Raw genomic sequence first — 23,232 nt, forward strand, 5'->3', positions numbered from 1 at the left:
CCGCGGACCCTGCCGGCGGCCCACCTCCCGCGGCCCCCCTGCGGCCCTGGGGTGCCGGCATCCCCCGGCTCGCCCTCCCGCTCGCCAAAGCGAGTCCCTTCCCGGGCGGGGGACGGCGGAGAGACGGGAACCGCTGCCGAGAAAGCGCGGAGAGGCTGCTTCTAGCCGGGGCGCTTGCCTTGAAAGGTCGCTGAAAATCGGTGAAAACCACAAAACATCTTCAGAAGTGATGTTTTAAAGCCTGATAAAGTTTAAATAAACTACTCCCTTCTCTCGACTTGCCGGATGGTTTTTTTAACAGGAGTCTGCAACAGATCACCTCAACTAAGGAAAAGCAAAAGCAGTTTCTCTCGGACAGCCAGTTCTCCTGCAGTGTCGGGCAACGTAAGGGAATTAAAAACTACTTTTATTCGGAGCTGCCTTACAGTCTCGAGCCTTCTTCTAACATCAGATAAGTTCGGTCTCTCTCGTTAGCAGTAAGACTACCTTTCACCCATCGACAGAAGATTAGCAAAGTTATTCTTTATTTTAAACAAAACCAGCCTCCCCCCTCTCCACGGGAACAGTATTAGAAAGAACCGGCTTGGGGGAAAATGGCACACTTGACACACGAAGCTTGTTTTTGGAAGACTTACATAAAAAGAGCGGACCAGATCCTGACAAGGACCACCCATTCTGGTGGGCTTGCCCAGAATTTAGCACAAGCACAGCATGTATTTCAGCAGTATCAAAAAGGCAGAACTATTTTCTGTGAGATTTCTGCAGAAAAATGTTACATTTCAGTCTTAGTTCAGTTCATAGACCTCACTAGCATAGCCAGCTTCCAAAGCCAGCTATCCTTCTTCCCAGTCATCATGCTGGGAACTATTAGAAAGTACAGCTCGGTGCTGGGGTGAGACCTTGTAGCAATTGGAGGAAGGCTGATGCCAAGAGCTCTCAATGAGAGCCCGGCAGGCTTTAGGACTGCCAGGCAAGCGAGTGCGCACGAAATGACCCCGTGAGTATGGAGGAGTGTTGGGGAAAACCACACCGGACCCGCAGCGCTGGGCTCCTCACCCGAACTGAGAGAAGCCGTGCATGCCCAGGGGTATTGCTGGGTGCAGTAAGGGGCCCTCGGTGGTCACGGGGATCAGTCGCGTTGAAGAGGACGTGTTATAAATTTCCCGGGTTGCAACTAGCAGCGGAGCTGGTACAGGCAGTGCAAGAAGGCAGGGCGAGGTTTATAAAATGGAACGACAGAGGTACGCATTAAGGTGCGACTATTTGAAGATGAAAATTGGTAAGGAAGGAGAGGAAACCCTGGGTACCACTGAAATAAAACAACAGAGGTAAACCAGAAGAGAAATAATATTAATTCTGTACACAAGGAGTATAAGAACTTCTTTTTTTTTTTTTCCAGACACTGGGGTAAACGTGAATGGAAGGAGAAGTGATGTTTGGAAACCTAACCTGCAGTCTGCTTCCAGAAGCCAGGGGCTGAGCGCAAGCCTGCATTGCGCTTCATTGCCGCCAGCTGTGCTTGTCCACGAGGCCCCGCAGCCGCTGTTGGCTCTGCCTATGGCTGGTGGGGAGGGGATGCAGACGTAGCAGTGCTTCCCTCTACTTTTTGAAACGTGTTCCTGGATAAATATTCTTTCTCACCAGAGGCCGTCTCCAGCTTGCCTGCCTTTTATTTTTCAATCTTCAATTTATTCTTTTTTTTTTTTCAAGCTACTGTTCTTGCTCCCTTTCTTGCCTTGCCTTTTCTTACCTTCCTTCCTTTCCCCGTTCCCACTACAGAGCCTGACATCAATGCAAGAGCAAGACTGACTTCTTGAGGACCAGTGTAATGCTCACCTGACACAGAACTGCAGCCTCTCTTTTCCTCCACCTCTTTACAGAACCTATGGGAAGCATTCTCCTGATCTCTGCTATTTTAAATTCTTTTCCTCTTTTAAGCGTTCCCTAAATTACTTTCCACGCTAGTTTATTTTCCATTTTGTTCTCTCTCTTGTTCTCACCAAGGTGGTTGTATTTTTATATTCTTTTTAAATGCAAGTCTTTGGATTTGAGTACTTACATTTCATTGATTAAAAACTCCACCAGCTGAAAGATAAAACACTGAAAAAGCCCAGGTCTCTGCCTGTATGTGTCCTTAAAAGATGAGAGTAATACCTATCTGAATTTCTCAGGTTATCTCAGTCACAAAAGCCATGGATGTGATCAGGATACTTGGATGTTTATTCTTTGCTAACTCAGGGTGGGAAGAAAGCATGCACTGAAACTCAGAAGTTTTCCAGCAAAATGAGATGTGAGTTGTGGTCACCTCCCCGGTTACCTCCTCTGTGGGGGCCTTCACCCACTTCAGCAGCTGCACTGCAGCATAAAATGTAAACTCACAGTTAAGTGGCCTGAGATAATAAGGCATATGAAGGTTGAAACTCTCATTCAAACTTACTGGAGACCAAGTCTGGCTTCAAAACCCACCAAAGAACTCTGCCAATGCACTTCCACCAGCTTCCATTTGGACTTGTCCCAAGCCCACACAGAGCACAATTTAAAGGAATGCGTGGATCACTATGACCGTGTTTGCACATGGGAGAAAAAAAACCCAAGCTCCTTCTGCCAAATAAGTGCAGATGGAAAAAAAAAATCTAATTGTGCTTTCTGGAAATACTGTAGTAATTGGGACTCTGCCTAAGCGCAGACTCTGGAAGAAACAATTTTGTCCCCTCACCAGTGAAATTATCACTGGAGAAGAGAGTCTCTGACATTGCAGAGGGTCAGGCTGCAAGTCTGCGTTGGGGGCTAAATACTTCCCTGCTTGAAACAGGAAAACAAGCATGTAAGAATTTGAATAGAAGACTAGAATAGGACAGGACTATTTCAGTCGGAAGGGACCTACAACAACCATCCAGTCCAACTGCCTAACCAGTTCAGGGCTGACCAAAACTTAAAGCCTGTTGTTAAGGGTACCGCCCAAATGCCTATTCAACACTGACAGCCCTGGGGCATCGATCACCTCTCTAGGAAGCCTGTGCCAGTCTTTGACCGCCCTCTCGGTAAAGAAATGCTTCCTTAATGTCCAGTCTAAACTTTGCCTGGCACAGCTTTGAACCATTCCCACATGTCCTATCACTGGGTCCCAGGGAGAAGAGCTCAGCACCTCTCCACGTCCCCTCCTCAGGAAGCTGCAGAGAGCAATGGGGTCGCCCCTCAGCCTCCTTCTCTCCAAGCCGGACAAGGCCAAAGTCCTCAGCCTCTCCTCCTAGGACGTTCCTTCCAGCCCTGTCACCAGCTTTGTTGCCCTCCCCTGGACGCATTCATGGACCTTCACATCCTTCTTAAGTTGTGGGGCCCAGAACTGCGCACAGCACTCAGGGTGAGGCCACACTCATGCTAAATTTGGGAACTCAAGTGTCAGCGTCCCAAGTACTATTCCTATCTCTTAGGACTCACCTGTGTTGCAAGGCCAGCTTCTCTTGCAACATTTCTCATGGTGCTCCTGATTTTAGTCTTGCCTATACACAGGAAGGAGGGGGTAGAGGGGAAGCTGCTGTCCCTTGCCAAACCCTTTCTCAACACAGACTCAGGCCAGACCCAGTACTAGTCTCCCACTGCCTCTCCACTGCTCCCCACTCAGAAGAGACAAGTTCTCCTGCGCTTCACTGGGAAGGAACTGGATAAAGCAACACAGGGACTCCATCTGAGGTAACGCTGCAGCAAAGGTACTTCCCTCGCTCTACCTGTTCTTGTGTCCAGAGGCAGCAGTGGGTGCTCAGTTTGTAAGCTGACTCCATGACAAGATTCTGACCTAGCAGTGGGGCACAGATCATACTAATGAATAGCTCTGTGGTTCCTTAGAGTAATGTGATGATTACGATGCCTTAACTCCAAGCCTTTGATGCAAATTACACTCAGCTCTGCATTTCACCTAGAGTACAATGACATGGGTGAGATCAAAAAACATGGGGAGCAAATTGGTGTCAAATCCTAAGGGCATCATTTTTGTAAGTGGTTTCTTAGATGAAAATGGTAAAGATCTATATAAAATGTTTAATGGACAATTTGCTTTAATTAGGGTCTAATGCAACCACGAGGCATACATGGGTGAAGCACGGTGTAGAGTTGAATCCATTCCCCACCACGTGAGCCCGAGCACATTCAAAACTGAGCGGTACTACTGAAAGGCTTAGTGTACCCATGCCTATGTGGCAAAACTTGAGGCCAGCGTTGTATCTGGCTAAAAGGAAGAGATCACTTCATCTCTGACAGGTAGTCTGCACAAGCAGACACACAGAATCATTTAAAATAGCTTTTCTTTATCAAAATGCAGTCCTGATGAGGCACAGAGCTAGGAAAAGTTGCATGGTCTCTAAAAGCAGAGGAAAAATGCGACTGCCATCCAATATTCATACAAGACATAAACCATGATTTCGATAACTCTTCACTTACAAGATACGCTCAGTATCTTTCACTGCATTTACTTTTTGATCAACATTTCTTAATTGGAGAAGTGAATACAAGAGTGTAGCCAGATACTGTATGCAATTAATTTAATAGCATCGTCGAACAGCAAATCCACTCCTTTAGAACATGATTATCGGTATGTTTCTTGAACCACGGAGAAACCTACGGGCTCCCCTAAAACAAAATCTTCCACAGGAGCAAGTTTAAAGCAGAACACATTACATCTTTAAGACTGTTGTCATTAAAGGTCTGTTTCAGATCAGAAGCTGGTATTATGGTCATAAAATAAAAACTATTTCTTTAAAACAATTATAGCAAACATTCCCTGAGAATTAAGAATCAGCAACAACTATTGCCAGATTGTTTTTCCTGTAACAGTGCAGAAATATTACAGCACGTTCTTTCCATTCAAAGATCAAGCAGGAAGATTAAAGGCCACAGTTTTTGTTTACTATGTGCATCTCCTGAATGTGCTCGTTTTTCAAGAGAATTAAATCTAGATGCAGCAACCCTCAGCACTCAAGCTAGCCATGATGTAAAGGGAGAGAAGGCAATTAAGAAAAGGTTTAATCCATGCGTTGAGTGTGTGTGTTGAGAATCCCTTCCCCACCCATGCTAGGTTTTCTGAATTTGCCCTTCCCACTGATAGGCTATGGCAGCATTCTGGAATATTCCCTCCCCCCCTCCCAGAAACAGGCTTATAAAATAAATACCCACTACCAAAATGTTCCACTCACTCAGACAAGTTACTTGTAGTCTAAGCAGAAAAGGGAGATAAAGCAGAAGAGTGGAGTAACTATTAAGGTTGAAATAATCAATTTTAATGCCTAAAATTAGATTTTATGGCCCATGGTATTGCTGAAAGCTGTATGCAGCACAGCTTTATCGTTGCATCATTCCTCAGCACACAGAATTAAAGTGCAGTAAACACTTGCAATTTGGTGCAATACACTGTTACAAAAAAAGAAAATCTACTTTTTGTTATTAACTCAGCTTGAGAAGATGGCATTCTGGGTCAGTTTGCATTGACCCAGAAAAATACAAGGTCCTATCAGGATCCAAATTCTCATGCTGTAGAAGAGGTTTCTTTCTTTCTTGCCCTAACACCAAATCAATATATGCATATCTCCCCGTGGCTAACTGCAAATTCCCTGGCTCTTTCTCCAAGATAGCACAACCGTTCTTTCCTTGCAACTTGCAGGTCCTTAGCTCCGCTGAATTCTTTCATTTCTTCAAAGCATCCAGCAGATCTGGCAGTGTCTGGTATTGCTTGATATACGAGTGGTGCAACCCAGAAGTGTCGTTAGCAGGAGACTACGCAAACCCAACCAAAGATCTGCAAAGACCCAACCTGGAAAGAGCCTTTTGATATTAAAGATTGATGATACAGGGTAACAGTAGAAGTGAGACAGCTTTAAGAAGGTAAAAAAGGCTAGCAGGAAACCAGGAGAGAAGTGTAACATACGCCGGTAAAGATGCAGGAGTAGCACAGTTTGATCCTAAAAGAGTATTCAAAGGAGACTGGGAGACTGGAGACACATAAAAACTGAACGCCTCTACTCATCCCAGAAAAACTCAGATGAAGATACCGGCATGTGAGTTGAGGAGTCAAAGTGGGCATGCAAAGTAATCACCATACCTATAACATGTTGGGCGTATTCTTTTAAGTATAATAGCTCGGTCACACTGGATCTGCTATGCTTATACCATGCAGTTAATCCGCATGCACGTAGGTTCAACTGGTCCAGTCATCAGCTCTCCCTTTGGCCAGGCTGTCAGAGGTCCAAAACACTGAATATATGGCCACATTCCCCTTCTATCTCTTAGAAAAACTTTCTAAGTGAAAATAGAAGACAAGTCTAATAAAAAAGATGGCTGCCCTCTCTCTAAATCTTGAGGATTGTGATCCAATTATAGTGTTGTATATATTTTTTTCCTAAGCATTTTCTCTATCATCAGAGTATCTTTCTGCATGACTTCATCAACTGTTTTACTCAAGGAGATCTAAGGGGAAAAACGTATGAAAATAATCTTTACCATCTTTGTGCAGCAACAATCAAAAAGGTCAAATGAATCAGCTGGCTATAAACTATGACATTTACTGTCTATCAAGAGTGTTTGTCATATTGCACAAGAAAATAATGCAACGTGAGTCACAGCAAAACACAGAAATATAAATGCATCCGAGTGACACAAACCTCAGTTGACATTACAGTACTTTACAGTGAAAAGCCACTATTTTCTTCACTACGGTGACATTATTTCAAAATACACTGCCAGTTACTTTTATTCTTTATAAGGATCAAGAAGATTCAGGCCCCTGCTCTCATCATTAGTCAGACAGTCCACAAAATTGTGTTGGTGATTCTACTCTAAAGACACCAGCTCATACCTGCTATGGCCACTCTTCAGCCATTCAGTAGCTGTTGAATGTTTTGATGGCTTAAGTACTACCTGTACAGTAAGCCAAGCCCTAAAATCTCCAAATGCTTAAGTGCACAACACTCTGTTCAAGCTGCATTTTACTTAAAAAGAGACACCAAGATTAGTAACACAGTTGACACTTTAGCACAAGTCTGGTTGTGGGGGAAGAGAGAAAGGCTCCTGGTTTGTCAGATCTTCTTCACTTCCTAGACAGGAACTGCCAGGCACGATGGTGTATAGATCTTGACTAGTTCGTCCCAAGCACAGTCCACCACCTACAAAGGAAACAGAATCTATTTAGATCCTTCATAAGCGTCATTTTTACAAAAAGCAGAAGGAACTTAGAAGAATTAAGTTAATGCTGGTTGGTACTCTGATTTACAATGCTTCAAAATTACATAATAATGCAGTTGATTTTGTTTTGGTTTTTTAAAACTTTGTCTTAACTTCACTGAGGTGCATGAAAATTAAAAATCTCCTATTTGTCATACTCCCTGTGAAGAAAGCAGGGAAACCCTTTGATCCAAACAGACTAAAGAACGTAACTGAGAATGAAATGAAGGAAGGACACACAAAAGTCCAGAGCCCGGGGCATTTCTTCTCTTTACAGGGTCTTAAGACTCTTTTACTATGATATCTAAACACTTCATGATCAAATCTGAACAACTTTCTTATACTTGCAGGTAGGGAAAATTGTTAGAGACATTTTCCTAATGGAGAGCTTGAGGAATGGAATACCAAAGAAGTTGACCAAAACAACGCAGGAAGTTTCTTGAAGAATTAAGCCAGAACTTCACTCTCACACTGATAAAGCTATGAGATTGCTGTATTTTCTTTTGTTGAGAGGAGAGATGTCTATTTGCTGAGCACTGAGAATTGGGGTGGGGGGTGGGGGGTGGGTGTGTGGTAGCAGTGGTGTTGCTTCAAGGACTACCTAGACCCCACTAGTCTGAGGAGAAGTGATGCCACTTGTGCCAATGGCATCTTACAAACACAGCGACTGATTCCAATGGAACCGAAACTTTTCTGAACTGCAAGTCCCAAGCTCTATTCTAGATGCTGGTTTGAACCCAAAATCACAAAACCAGAAGGCTAACCTAATTCTATAGCATTAAAAGATTTTAATAAATAACAAGATTCCACAGAAGACTGCTACAGAATACTTTAGGTTTGAAAATAATTTGATAATGTACTTTAGATAACAAAGTGAAAGGGTTAACCACACCAACAATTACTCAAGTAGATGACCTGTAATACATATTCACAAAAGGCTGTGGGAGACAAGAACTAAGGCAAAGGGAAGAAGAAAGAGAGCTAGAGAGAAAAAGCTGATGAGCCCTGCAAATATATGCCAGTAAATCTGGCTGAATCTGTCCTGCATTGTCTTTACAATGTTCTTTCCAGTTGGGATCACAAAGGATACAGTATTGGATCCTCTGCACAAGCTTCCTTCTGCTACAGACTGCAATTCCTGTTCTCTTCTAGAGCCAGAATGAACAGCTGCACAGTAAAAATTTGGAAATCCAACTTCAATATTTGATTTCAGACCATAATTAGCCCATTTTGTGTTTACTATACAGCACTATTATTCATTTTTATGGCTTCCTTAGCTGGTTCTACTTAGTTATTTGAAGTGCTTTCCACATACATCTAAATGGATCAAAAAATCTCTTTGACAACGTGTCTGTCTATTCATACGACATAATAGAGCTTTGTGTAATTTAATGTTCTGCTGCATTGCAGTCCCCCAAATCACACCAAAAGGAAAATTTGAGTTCTCTGCTAAACACTATGTAGAAACTGGCAATCACATAAACCACTTCTTTTTAATATTCTCCACAGCTCTGGATCAATATCTGTATTTCCATAGGCAACACTTTCTACTTTCATAAAGAAGCAAGAAGCAGAGATAACATTTGGACAAAATCCCATGGGAATTCCCACCTGTTATCAATGTAATTAGCATCCTTGAAGTAGACTCTGAACAAATATAGTTACAGAACCATTTAATCTAGCAACACTAAAAATAAACAGGGGATATTAAAAGGGAGTTTGAAAAGGATCACTTGCAGTAATTTGCCCAACTCATTGACTTAATGATAGCACATGAAAGATGAAAACACAACCAGCAAACAAAAGGAAAATAAAAGCTACAGCAAATAACAGTGTATCAAGTTCTCCTGTGCAGCAGGAAGTCTATAATGGAATACTGGTATCAGTAACCTTGATGAAATTACACATGCAGAGAACAGCAAACAGGAATGTATGGCAAACTGGGACGCTACAGCATGGAACAGCATTGCAAAATGCAATAGCGTTTCCATTTCTCCGTAATACTTTCTACAAAATACAGCCAAGACTGTAAGAAAGGGGACAACGGTAAGCTAACAGCGTGGCAGCCAGCATTAACCGATGGACAGCTGCTACGTGCCCCTCTACAGTATCTCATAGATTATCACTGCCTCAAATACAAATGACTAAAATGAACCCTAGGATAAAGAAGGTGCCTGCTCATGCAGCTACTGCGTCAGTTTACAAAATACTGTCTTTAATTTTGCCTTTTTTCTTATGACCGTTGTATGCCTTTCCCCAGAAGAGGGGAACGTAGAATACTGAATATAAGTGCTTTAAAATAATTAGAAATGTCAGTTCTTGTGTGACATATGAACACTTTTAATGCATATTTTAAAGCACTTTGGCTACTTTTCTTTTAATAAACTAAATGCTACTTAACTTAAATAGTAAAATAGCAGCAGGAATTCCATTAGGATGAGGGCTGATCCAGCACACCACAGTAAATAAATATGGCATAAAAAAAGCCACAGGTTCCTAGAGTTTATATTTTGATCAATGAGATGACGTTTCTAACAGGCAGATAAAATCCTCCTGTGGTAAGATGAAGGACAAAGGAAAATTGAAAATGGGCTCACACATTGTTTGTGTACCTGATAAAAGTCTTTGCCATTAGGAACACGAAGGCATGGAGGTTTGTCTTTCTGTGACAGTGGCCACTGTCTTGTGGACAAATTTTACTCTCAGATTGAAACAAATCTCACCCATTTCAGTAGAATGTGCATTATTTACATCTTTTTTTTTTTTAAGCTGACACGCAAACAGAGTAGAAGCCAGTTTATTTCAGTTGCAAATAACTGTATGAATTATAATATCCTCATACTATTGAATATTTTGGACACCTGTATGCCATACAATTTTCATTATCACTTATGAATACTAAATTGCTTTTGTAACTATAGAATAAAATTCTACTGTCGCAACTTTTAACTATCAGAAATTGCAAGGAAAAGGAGAATAACTAGAGCTTAACTGTAAAACAAGAATATTCTACCTTATACAGTCCGGTAAATTACATCAGGAAATAGTGCAAATAGAAAAAGCATTCTAAACCTGGTAATTTTAATTATAACTAAAGCTATATGGGACAAAAGCAGTCTAACAAAATTACATTTACTACTTGTCTCTAATGCTTTTATTTCAGTACCAAAGTTGCAATACTCTAGTACATATGCTAGGGGTATTGTACCGTTATTACTGCAGAATAAACATCATGCCAAGTTATCTGCCAGTAGAGATTTAAGCAAGTCTAAGCACATAAAATGGGGATCACCGTATTTCCCTTCAAGTAAAACCAAAAAGCAAGCCAACAAGCAAACAGAAAACGGCAGTCATCACAGGAAGCTGATTGCTTGACTAGAAAATCATAGTTTAACTCAAATGAAACAGCTATCCTGTATTTTATTGAAGTGTTTATCCTTGTCCCAGAGTATAACAATGTTTCCCACCAATTGATTTAATATTGACATCCATTCATTTATCAAAGCCATTTCCATTGACTCACTAACTGATTTACTCCTCTGAAAGGCCCTCAGTTTCCTATTCATTGCAATCATCTTGCTCTGCAATAGATATAGACCTTTTCCAGCACCTGAGGGCAATCCATTCAGTTCAGTGCAATTACCTGCGTGACGTTCTGCCTCTTTACTGTTCAGAAGCAGCAAGAAAACAAGAGAAATCTCCCAAGTTAGTAGCTAACTTTTTTCAATATTTGAAGGCGTAATAAACTCCCAAGCCCTAACCAAGATTAAATACATTGAAAAGAACAACTAAAAACTTTGAGTTCAGTAACCCCTTTACGAAGGGCTTTAATCAGAAGAAAGTCCAGCGCTCTCTGGATGAGTATTTCTGGAAGTATCCTGGTGCCACTCAGCTTCCCGAGTCCTCATAATAAATCACAGGATAATACGCAAATGTGTCCGAGAGTGACCCATTTAGCTTCTCAGCTCTTCTCCATCCCATCCCATTTTCAAATAAAACTAATAAGACCTGTCTTTTTTTTCTGTAGAAGAGACAGCGGAAAAAGTATTCAATTCTTCACTTCCATTAATGTTGTGCTTCCCTTCCTCTTTTAGTTTCTTATCTTCTGTGTCTTTTCATACAGAATTTAATGGTCTATCTATATCATTATTATGTATTTTGAGGGGTCCTGAGCATCCTCTGTAAGCATGTGGGATGGAGATTAAGTGGAGATAAAGTAAGCTATTACGTTTGCTACTCATCAAATTACTTTCACAGGTGATCATTAAAACTGGTTGGTTAAATACATAATGGATCGAGCACGCATGAGTTTAAATGCATTCAGTACCTATTTTGTACTAGCAAATCCAAACCACTGGTGTGGCCTTTTGTTTGGTCAACAGTTGCCAGGGTGAACTGCACACAACGCCTACCTGTACACAAGACTGAAAGTAATGTGAGCTTGTAAATTAAACCTTTTTATTTTCAATGTGCAACAACACCAACCATTTTTTAATTTACTTTTGGAAAAACACATTGATTTCATTATTATTTTCAGTAAAGACAGAATAAAACAAACCCAGGACCAGAATTTCTTATAAAGATCAAGGGTCAAACTATGGTTATCAGAAACAGATGTTCCAAATACTGCTTAAGAAATCCATTTCTTTCTTAAGGAGAGAAAAGATAAAACACTTGAGGGGCATTATTTTTCAGATTGCAAAGATATGCCACAAAGAACTGATCTAAAAAAACAGGGAGCTGTCTCAACATTTGTTTCATTGCTCTGACATGAGCAACAGGAAGATGACTTGGTAGTTGTGTTACAGATTTCTAAACCCCAAGTCTTCTGAGTGTGCATTTATCAGTAAGATGTAAAGGAAATTGAGAGTTGCAGGTTGGAGAGAAATCCTTAGAATCTCCACAGAAATTGTAGCAATTCCTCTGTACTCTACAGATAAGGTGAAAGACATCTCCCCAGACTGTCAAGGACTGTTTTTAATCAGTAAAGTCAATCATAAGATCTGTAGAAGATACGTTGGAACTGCAAAATGCCTTTCTGTGCCTATACTAGCCTTGGTAACCCTAAATGCTGTCAATTTACATGCAGTGAAACTGTGTTTTCTGTTGACCCTATTCCATCTTCAAACTCACTTTTCAGCTCAGAGTTAAGCTAAGTTCCTTCCTTCATAGAATCATAGAATGTTTTGCGTTGGAAGGGACCCCCTAGAGGTCATCTAGTCCAACCCCCTTGCAGTGAGCAGGGACACTGCTAACTAGATCAGGTTGCTCAGAGCCCCGTCCAACCTGGCCTTGAATGTTTCCAGGGATGGGGCCTCCACCACCTCTCTGGGCAACCTGTTCCAGTGTTTCACCACCCTCATTGTAAAGAACTTCTTCCTTCTATCCAGTCTAAACCTACCCTGTTTTAGTTTAAAACCATTACCCCTTGTCCTGTCACAGCTGTCCCTACTAAAAAGATTTTCCCCATCTTTCCTATAGGCCCCCTTTAAGGGATATAATCACAGATAATCATAAGCCAAACAATGTTTTCAGTAGCAACTGCAAAATCCTGTCATCTTCCATTGAGTTTCATTAATGCAATTCACTGGGACTTTTCAAACAGATTCATTGATCATGCAGAAAAGAAACAAAATCCACTACATTGACTAAAAAAAAGATGAGGCTCACAGAAGTAGCAAGTATTTGTAAGTCACTGAATCAAATACAATGCACAAGCAACACATTTATTGAGAAACTGCTGCCTCCCACCTCTTCCCAGTACTTCAGAATCAAAATTAACATGCATTCTCCTCTCTGGACACTTGCAGCTTTTACAGAATTGTGATGCCTGATAGCAACATTTCCAAACACCTTAGGATGAGTGACCATTATTCATGAATGGCTAGCTTTGACATATGCCCCTCCAACTCTTGTAAAGGAGTTCAAATTGGTTTAACATTTGCAGCTGGTTAAATTTGATCTTTCCATGCAAAAATCCACTCTGAAATTAAGTAAAAGAACAGATGCTGTAGGATCTTTTTATCTCAAAGGATCACTAACTGCATAACTTTAGTAGCATCCTGGAGAAGGACCATAAGGAGAGATTAAAATGAAGTACAGATAGTGATATAATTATAGCAGTGTGATAGCCACAACAGCTGTGTGGAAGCTATCAGTTCCTTGGCAATTAAGTGTAAAAGATAAGAGCAAGTGATCAGAAGAAAAAAAAGCAGAGAAAGTCACTGCTTTTCTGTACATTTCCACAAGATGTAACTCCACTTTTATATGAAACAGTCAACATCTCTGGGCTGTTGAGGGTGAAAAATTAATTTAAATGAACAGCAAAATACATAGCAAAACAGCCTCACTAAGGACGTCTTCTGCATTTATATTTGGCTATACAGGTTAAGCCAACTTCAGCACCCCCTCTCCTGTTCCTTCTCTGGCATGCTGTGTTGGCGTAGCTAACGTGGCACATTGCACAAGCTGCACATAGAAAACAGGTAGCAGAACAAACCTGTACACCAAAACTTGACAGATGATCAAAAATTTCTCCATAAAGTTGGAAGAATTTAGAACTAGGTTTCAGTTACCTTCAGGGGATGCAGCTCAAGTGTATACAGCCTGGCTATGACCTCCCTCCAACTAGTACAAAATTACAGCTTTTAAAACTGTAGCAATACTGATGCCGTAAGAAAAGTCATGATACCATCAGTACGGCAATGTTTCGTGGGATTGACAGACCGATGCTACAAAAAGCGTGCACCTCCGCTCAGTTCTAACTGCCTCTGGCCAGGTGGAAGGAAGGAGCAGACTGTGGTATGGCACAACATGCTGGGGACGCCCTGCAGCTTTAGGAAGAAGAAAGTGGAGGTTCAGGGAAGTTGGATCACAAGGGCAGTGTAACACAGAGCACAAGACTAGTTTCAAGGGTACTGCACTGGTATTACCACCGTCTCCATATTATTTGGTATATCATGTGTGTATTGCTGTATCACCCCTCACCATCTCCAAATTCAATACAGAAGAACTGTGGCCAGGCCCTTTCTTGCAGTGATGCATCCCAGAGCTCCAGTTGCTTTGATGATGTAAGAGAAACCAGTTTTATGTGAACTAATCTACTCTGGGGGAATATTTACACAAGGAGGTGCAGCCACACAGGGGGCTATAGAAAACAAGTTTGCGTCCCAAGCTGTGTCAACACAAACAGCTATTTAGACAGATAGCTGCCCATTTGTAGTACAATTATCATCCAAACACACACATCCACAGTAAAAGAAAATCTTAAGCGATCACTATTTGTGTTGTACATAAGTTATTCTAAAAATGAGACTTTAACACACATTCAGGTAACAGATGACTCTGGACTAGAGAACTGACATTTGGTTTATCCTCGTTTGGTGCAGAACAATTTTAATTTCCAAAGGGAGCACCTCAGTATTGTTTATCACTGAAGTCCTGTTCTGATTTGGCACGTCACAGATGTCTAATGTGCTGTTCACGTATCAAGTGTTCTAAGCCACTACAACACTTGCCATCGCTTCTGTTGAAAATCACATATCCTTGCAATTTAGGAATGTCATTGTTCATACTGTAGTACAGAGAAATCGAAAGATTCCTCTCCCATTCCCATTAGATTCTTACTCCTGTTCTCAGCAACAAGATAGAAAGCCTGGCTCAATGGAAAGCATTAATTTATACTTTCCACTGGCTGCTTTTCAGAGTTCAGAACAGACGTGAGGTGTATGCTGAGAAAGGTTTTCAGACAAAATTCAGAGCCTCAGTTTTTCTTACATTTGTGTTAAGCAAAATACAGCTTTAGAACTACAACAGAAAGGGCTGGGTACTTTTTGTCCATGATTTAAAGAAAGTCATGGTACATATCTATTTTCTGTTCTTTATATACTTATTGAAATAAGTTCAGAATCAAGACAAGACGTGAATGTCCACAGTATCTCTACTTTTTATCTGTGTCATTGATGGATTACCTAGAAGACATTTAAAATTAATTCATGACTGCCATATCACATTCAAACTACAACAGCAGAAAAAGGCTACTTTGAAATAAAGCTGCACAAATTATACCAAAAGAAGTGACATTCATGCTTATATGCTGTAGTAAGTACAGCAAAACCCCAGTAAGAGCTAGGCTTAAAGAAGCATTATATTTTAATTCATCAGAACATTCAGAGATCGCATGCAGGGAAAGTAAGTATCAGGAGAGAAATAAGAAATCCAAAGAGCTACTGAGTACAATTCCAATATATGGCTTAGCATTACCAGCCCCTAGCAAGGAATAGTATATAGCTGATTACCATTTTCATAGTCTCTACATACATCCTATACCTACCCAGTGCATATAGAAAGGAGCAAGCTTCAATTGTTTTTCTTATCCCCAAACTTTGAAAAGAATTATCGTCTCTGATTTAAAAAACTGCATAGTCTTAATACTGCTGACAAGGTAATTGGACTTGTTCAGCTACAATTTAAAAGATTTTTGGTGCTTAGGGTCTTTTCACTGTTCTTGTGCATGCCAAAGCTACTTTGGCTGAAAGCTGGAGTTGGGAGTATTTTCTCCTAGACAACCTGCCTTGCAAACTCTCACATCAGCACTTGTAGCTTAACAGAGAAATACCCTGAATATCATGAGGATAATTTCTGGTAATGCTTTGCACTGTAAAATGCACATTTTTCTATGCACCCGAAAGTTTGTTTGTTAGTTGTCTGAAATTGCTATGAACCTGACACCAACATTACAGTGGAAAAAATCCCAAACCAAACAACAGCTGTTTTTATTAAAATGCAAAGCTTTCAACAAACTCTTACTTTATGTAGAGGCAGATACCCCCAAATAGATATCAGAATCTTAATTAAGCACAAAGGAGTTTTCCGTTTCATCTAGCTAATACTTAGCTTCAGAAGTGGCGCCCCATTCCTTATGACCCGATCCCTCTCCCACATGTTGCCTCCCCTTAGAAGGACACTGCACAAGAACCAGCTTGCCTGCATGTATGTACTCTCTGCCTGTGGATTCTGTTCAAAGCTCCATCACTTCCACAGGAATGTCTTGTAATTCCTAGATCAGATATTTAATCACAGAATCTATTCTGAACACTTCTGAAAAAGTACAGACTGGTTTTCCCTTGACATGTAAAAGATAGTTCAAAAATGCTGAAGTTCATTGGGCAAAGCCAAAGAAAATATCGTCTGGCTAGACAACAAAAACATCATTTAGAACGAAAGCAAAGGTTAATGACCAGAATGGTACTTAATTTGACTATAAATTAATAGCTTGTCCATTATGAATAAAGTACCCTGCATGCATGGAGGAGAGAAGCAGTTCAGATCTCAGGTTGTAACTCCTTATAAAGCACACAGTGAAAATCACAAATCATACAAATGCATGAAAAACAACAATGAATGGGGCTCATTATCAGGTCTTGATAGAGACCAGACATGAAGACAACCTACATTGGGAATGGCAGCATAAAATGTAAGCAAATAATCTTTGCTGGATCAATGTAGAAGCCAGGGAAAGGCTGCGAGTGCTCATACTGGAAGCAACTATTCAGTAAGTGTTTATTCTTTATCTTGCAGTTACAGTTTAATTCTAATCACAGTTTTTTAAACTTCCTTTAAAAACCAGAATGTTTACATTTTGTGTTGCTATAATATCCAACCTTCACAATACATTAAATCAACCCAATAGAAGAAAACAGAGGAGTATTAAAGCTGTTGCAGATGCTGAACTTCTGTCTGGAAGGCACATTGGCATGCAGCATATATGGATATGTACCCCAGATTTACATATTTTGTGCATCATCATCGGACTTGTAGAATTTCTGTGTGGAAAAGTACCACCTGGATGCATGCATGCCCTAATGCAGATGGGTATGCACACCATCATTTTCCTTTTTCCAACATACAAGTGCACGTGCAGCTGTTTGCTTTCAATTCGTTATCTATCATCAGTGAGCATTTACTTGGCCTTGCTCCAAGAAGGCTATTCCATACATTGCAGTCAGAAAAGGAAGAATATCCACATAGCAGCAACTTCAAGCTTGACAGATAAATCATAAGATAAGTCATATCTAGCCAGACAGTCAGAAACACCGTGCCCCGAGACCCATTCTGTAACACACAGGGTGCTTTGCAAAAGGCTTATAATCACAATGTAAGCACATCCTCAACAGAAAATGAACAAAAATTTTCTTGCCTCATTTAGATCCATGGCACAACCCACATCAAATTCATGGAAAGCTGAATGGGGCTCAGAGAACTGCAGTGATGTAGCACTATATGGCCCTAGTGTACTACACTATGCTTGCTGCTCCCTCTGGACCCAATTCAACCAGAATCATACCTATGAGCTCATTTGGGATGAGGTTTTAACTCCCAGCAATAGGCTTTTAAGTTATACTTGCCCTTCCCCGATGAAAAATAAACTGAAACTTGAGAATTTTTTTCAGCCTTACAAATTCCCCTACATGGTTCACAGCATGGCCTTGTGAACAGTTACTGCAGCACCTCTGAGGCAACAGAATTAAGGGAACAAGCAACGAGGCAGGAAACTCTCCAAGCTAGCATTTGGCTGGAACGGTTCCACATGCATTAAGCTAAGTATTTTGCCAAACTTACACCTTTCTCCTGTGTCATTTCATCAGTAGCAGAAATTACAATGGTTTTATTTGCTTTGTCCAATCAGAATTTCAACACAGATGTTACAAGCCATTTTTATCTGGGGTAAAAAATTAATTTCACTGTGACTTAGAAAGGAATCTAGATGCAAATGATAACCGTGGCACATTAAATAGTGCATTAGTTATGGTAAACTCAGTGACAGTAATTTCTGTGTGAAAACTATAGGCTTGCTCGTTTTAAAGCAAATAATTAGCTTTAGTTTTTCTGCCTTTCTTGCCTGAAGAAACAGTTCATACTACAAACAGCAATCCTCTGTTTACAAAACAGAAATGATTGTAGAACAGGAGCAGAGGAGAATCCTACCACAAGCAGCACATAAATAAGTGCCCCTGATAAAATGGATTCCACTTATTTACATCAACAGCTGAGGATTTTAGAATTCTAACTACATATTAGGCCTCTTCTAGCACTCCAAATATTATGACAAACAAAGCATAGGTATCATGTGTGACACTACCAACTCGACATTCTAAGTAGATGGAAGAAAGCTCTGTGTCTCAGCTTGGCATCTTAGGCCCTTCTCTATTACTCTTCCTTCTGAAACAAAGCTACCTTATTTTCCCCGATTTCACCATGGCTTTCAGCTATCTGACTTTGCAATTCTGTCTGTCCTGCCCTCCTCTCCTACCCAATGCAAGTAACTGCTTTAAAAATAAAAATGGACCTGAAGTAAGTTTTATTTAATAAGCATTCAGCCAGACTCACTTGCAGAAGCTTTCTGCAATCTGATGCCTCTTATTCAGGATCTGAGCCCTGCAGTCCAGCCATGACCACAGTGGCTATAATAGGCAAGTGAAAAGTAAATTCATCCCAGCTCTTACCTGACCACGGTTGTGAAGACTTAAATCCAGTCCGCATGTAAATTCAGTATGATGCTCGACTGTTTCCAGCAAAGGGTTAGGCTTGGAAAAGTCCCAGAATCTAGGGGGGGGTGGGGGGGTGGAATCAAACAAACCACAATTAAAGTAATTGAAAGGCCATTTCAAAAATATAATGCAAGATATTGACAAATCTGTTGCTGCCAGGGTATTTAAAAAAAGCAAACTCATCCACTTAGGAAACATAACAACTCATACTCCCGCAAAACCATCTGCTGATTTGCATAAATTAAACCCCACTGGGCAAAACCATCTTTGTCTCCTGTCGCAGAAACCGAGATCAAAGTTGGCACCAAGGAGCAGCCGTTGGGACATTATTAGAACAAAATGTAGGCTAGAATACTCTTGTTGTATTTCTCGATGTTTGGGTACTTTTATCCCTGAGAGACATTAGCACAATTCACGATTTTTCTCATTTTTTTGTATTGTTCACTATGGGGTCTTTATTTACTGAAAACTACACGTTCATTTAGAGATATTGGTCATTCCCAGTTTCAACTTTGAGACTGTGTTCCTGTAAAACAGAATTTAGTATTATGATTTAATAATTTGTACTACAAAGATCAGTTTATTCCACTAATTCGTATTTCAAAAAGCAATTTTTCTTTCTGGCCCTTGTTAATATAAATGCTTAGAAAATAGATTTCTGGTGCTCTACTTCTCCCAGCTACTGCCACGTTAGATGCAATGTCCATCAATGCAGTTAACAGCAAGGATAAGAGAGCGAAAAGAGAAGATAGGATGAAAGTATAGGTACAAGAAATCTCAGTCGTGAAAAATGGATTCAGGAATAGAACTTTCAGATAATAACACACTGACAAGACACCATGTGATGGCACAAAAGCAAGATTTTTCTTTTTTGTGTTGTATATACAGCTTAGAAAAGTCCATAGGCTGCAAAGCACAGCACATGTTGTGGGCTGGCAGCTGTAATCAAATTTTCTACCGCTTGAATTTTCTCACAGTAGTCAATCATATGCTTTATTTCTTCTGTAACAATCGCAGAGGTGTCTCTGCCTTGCTCCTATTGGGAAAAGTGACAATACTTAATAAGAACAGTGCATTATCAGACCAGCTACAATGAAAGCACTGTATGTTCAAACCAATTCAGGTAAAATAGCAAACACTGGAACCAGCGGGGTCAGTTTGTTTAACGTGTAGATGTTATTTCCTTCATAAATGAGCAGAGTGGTATCAGCACAATGGCTATGCCATAGCAACAACCCTCTTAACTTTTTCCTAGTACCTGAGATCTAAGATAAACAACTTATTTTGCAGGAGAGAGATGCAGAAGACCATCTCAGCATTTTCATCCTCCCACATTTGTTCATAAGAAGGTAAGGAAACAAATCTTATTGTTTCCAAGTAATGGTGGTAGCCTTCCTTACCACATTAGCTCTCTACTAACTCTTGAAAGACAGATGCTCATAACTGAAAACTAAGATTAAAAGGAGACAACTTCAGATCCACATGAACAAAAACTTAGAAAAGACTTTCTGATCAATTTTAAAAATAGTAGGACAATTTGCTGTTTGTTTTGTGGAGTCGTGTTTGTAAAAAGTCAGAAGCAGTATAGAGTTTAAGAGTACTGCAACTTAGTTCAAGTTCCACAGGCTGTTTGGGACTTTTGGGGTTTTGATATAAAAATAATTACTGAAGTCCAAAAAAATGTACAGTCTTAGGACTGAGAAACATTGATGACAAGTTACTGATGGCTCTCACAACAACTTTGCAGTCCAAAGCAAAACCCACTATCCATAGCCCAGCTTCCAAAACTAGCATGTTGACAATATTTTGCTCAGAGTGAACACCCATCGCGTTCTGAAGACTTAAAGCACAATGTGGGTTCTAAGACAGTGTTTGCCCTGGCAGGATAGCTGTACAGCAAACCAAAGATGCATTCACAGCACAAATAGGTGTGCTTGCATTACTTCAATTGTAAGAGTATCTATGCACTTGGCAGCATTAACTTCAACAGTGGGCCAGACAACCACATACACTTTTAGGGTCCATTGTACATTAGGCCTGTACAACCAGAGGTGTGCTGCTTAAATGGAACTGCCATTTTTACCCATATTATTTAAATTAAAACTAGCACTTAAAACTGCAGTCACATCTGCACTGACTATAGACATCCTGCAACCTATATAAGGGCATTTTCTTAAAACTTTTTTTTCACTGGAACTGTTGAAAGTATACCTTTTCCCTCATTTCTTGATAGTTTCTTATTTGTTTCATGGGTATTTCACATGCATTCATAAGCTGCATGTACATTGCAAGTGGACTGCTTATTCTAAACAAGTCATTATGCGAAGAGAAAAAGCCTGTCATCCTACGGATTTTGTACTTTATACCACCCGTAGCAATATCACGGAGATCTCTCTTGCTATGTACATCTCCCTGACCAAAACACTTTTACCAACCCCTAATATAGTTGCTCCTACCTATCTCCTACCATGTCCTCCTCCCCACTCTACCCTTACCTCTTGCCCCTGCACCTTCACCACTGGCTGGAGACAAAAAGGCAGCAAGCATCATTTCAGGTTCCAGTGTCTGTACAGGGTCGTACAATGCATGTGCTGTGGCAGCCTGTTGCTGCACACTGAGGAGCTGGCAGATCAGCAAGCAGATTAGACAGGTGGTGAAACCATGCTACATCTTTCGCCTTCCTTAAGGTAATACTTCAGATTTCCTTCTCTTGTATGCTCATGAGTTTCCATTAAATTTGTAGAAGCTTACTAAATTTAGACAACTTTCCTGTCAAATCTAATTAAGTTTTCAACAGGTTCAGAAACTACTTCAGGAAACAATTCAGGGAAACTGCACAGATGGAAACACAAAGAACACAACTCCTCAAGTCCATTTCCTTCTGGGGAACAAAAAAAATATTTATGATAAATACTTATGCATGAAAGCTTTACTACTGCTTTTAGGTTTCAAACAGAAGATGTCTTCATGCATTGTATTTTTAGGTTGGTGTGAATCAGCTATTTAGAGGCTGCTAATGACTAATGCCACCGTGCACTGCAATCGCATCAGGCACAAGTCACAGTAGTTAATGGACGTATATAACAAAGAAGTTTTCAAGAGCAACCCAGAAGTCAGTGTTAGTTTACTACACATGTATCACACAATTCATTCTCCTGCTCTTGTTCTCTAATCCCTGTGCAAAGATAGCTACCTGTAAAAGTTCCTCCTGCAAACTAGGAAAACTTCTGTCTGAGCAGAACTTAAGTGTCAAGCTACTTCTGGATAAAGGCCAATCAGGGCAATGCTGTTACTTCAGGCATTAACTGGGGACATCTAACTATTTCCACATAATATCCTTAAGAGATAATTTCATTACAGTTCCAGTAAAGTATCAACATTATGAAGCAGCTCAGGTATAGAAGAAAGTCTTTATTCCAAGTATTATCTTCCATAAGCATCAAAGAAAAGAGGAAGAATTGCTTGAGAGCCAAATCAAATGGAAGAGGATCCAAAAAAGTAATTCTGAAAGATGTTTTACTTTTGAGTTTGCTCCAGAAGCACAGTTCTTCCCTAAGGACTCAACTTACATGCTTTATTTCAAAGTAATTCTTGCTGAAATGCTAACTTCTTAGTTTACTTCCTATGCACTGTATGGGAAAACAAAGCACACCACTTACACATTTATGGCCCTACTCTAACAGAACTGCATATGCACCACTATTTTTTCTTATTACACATGTGAGTTGAAATCCTGTACAGACATTTTTCTGTAAATAAAATGGCAGGTTGCAAGTTAGGTTTTTTTCAATTCTTCTGCCACAATATAACAGAATAACTTTTAAGAACAACTAGTTATTAGCCTTCATATCATCCCCTCTGCTTTTGAAGATCTTCAAATCTGCAAAACTGACCAGTAACTTTAATACTTTACTCCAAACAATGATTTGAGAATAACTCTCATCATCATCATGTGCTTAAAGTCAATCTGAGAACATATCTGTACCATCATTCTATCGAGATATCAACCAAAGATCCTAAACCAGCAGTGTGCCCTTGTTGCCAAGAAGGCCAATGGTATCCTGGGGTGCATTAAGAGGATTGTGGCCAGCAGGTCGAGGGAGGTTATCCTCCCCCTCTACTCTGCCCTGGTGAGACCCCACCTGGAGTACTGTGTCCAGTTCTGGGCTCCCCAGTTCAAGAAAGATGAGGAACTCCTAGAAAGAGTCCAGAGGAGAGCAACTAGGACGATAAAGGGACTGGAACATCTCCCCTACGAGGAAAGGCTGAGAGAGTTGGGCTTGTTCAGCCTGAAGAAGAGAAGACTGAGAGGGGACCTCATCAACACATACAAATATCTTAAGGGTGGATGTCATAGAATCATAGAATCATTCTTTGCAGTGGTGCCCAGGAACAGGACAAGGGGCAATGGGCACAAACTGAAGCATAAGAGGTTTCAGTTGAATATGAGGAAAAACTTCTTTACTTTGAGGGTGAC

At 40.4% G+C, this 23,232-nt stretch overlaps 1 protein-coding gene across 3 annotated transcripts in view; it reads right to left on the reverse strand.

Annotated features, from left to right (window-relative positions):
- Nucleotides 1-4,526: 4,526 nt before the first annotated feature.
- PEX7 (peroxisomal biogenesis factor 7) overlaps nucleotides 4,527-23,232 on the reverse strand; it is a 46,009-nt gene continuing 27,303 nt past the window's right edge. Inside the window, exons 7-8 of one of the 3 annotated variants that reach the window (XM_035899805.1) lie at nucleotides 18,711-18,810; nucleotides 4,527-7,148 (exon numbers count right to left, since the gene is read on the reverse strand). In XM_035899805.1, coding sequence (XP_035755698.1) covers nucleotides 7,080-7,148; nucleotides 18,711-18,810 — 169 coding nt within the window. In that variant the 3' untranslated portion in view covers nucleotides 4,527-7,079. The remainder of the gene's footprint in view (nucleotides 7,149-18,710; nucleotides 18,811-23,232) is intronic. The other 2 variants (XM_009644266.2, XM_035899807.1) reach the window with 2 other exon arrangements.

Source organism: Egretta garzetta, unplaced genomic scaffold, assembly GCF_000687185.1.
Source record: "Egretta garzetta isolate BGI_Z169 unplaced genomic scaffold, ASM68718v1 scaffold397, whole genome shotgun sequence".
Lineage (NCBI taxonomy): Eukaryota > Metazoa > Chordata > Aves > Pelecaniformes > Ardeidae > Egretta > Egretta garzetta.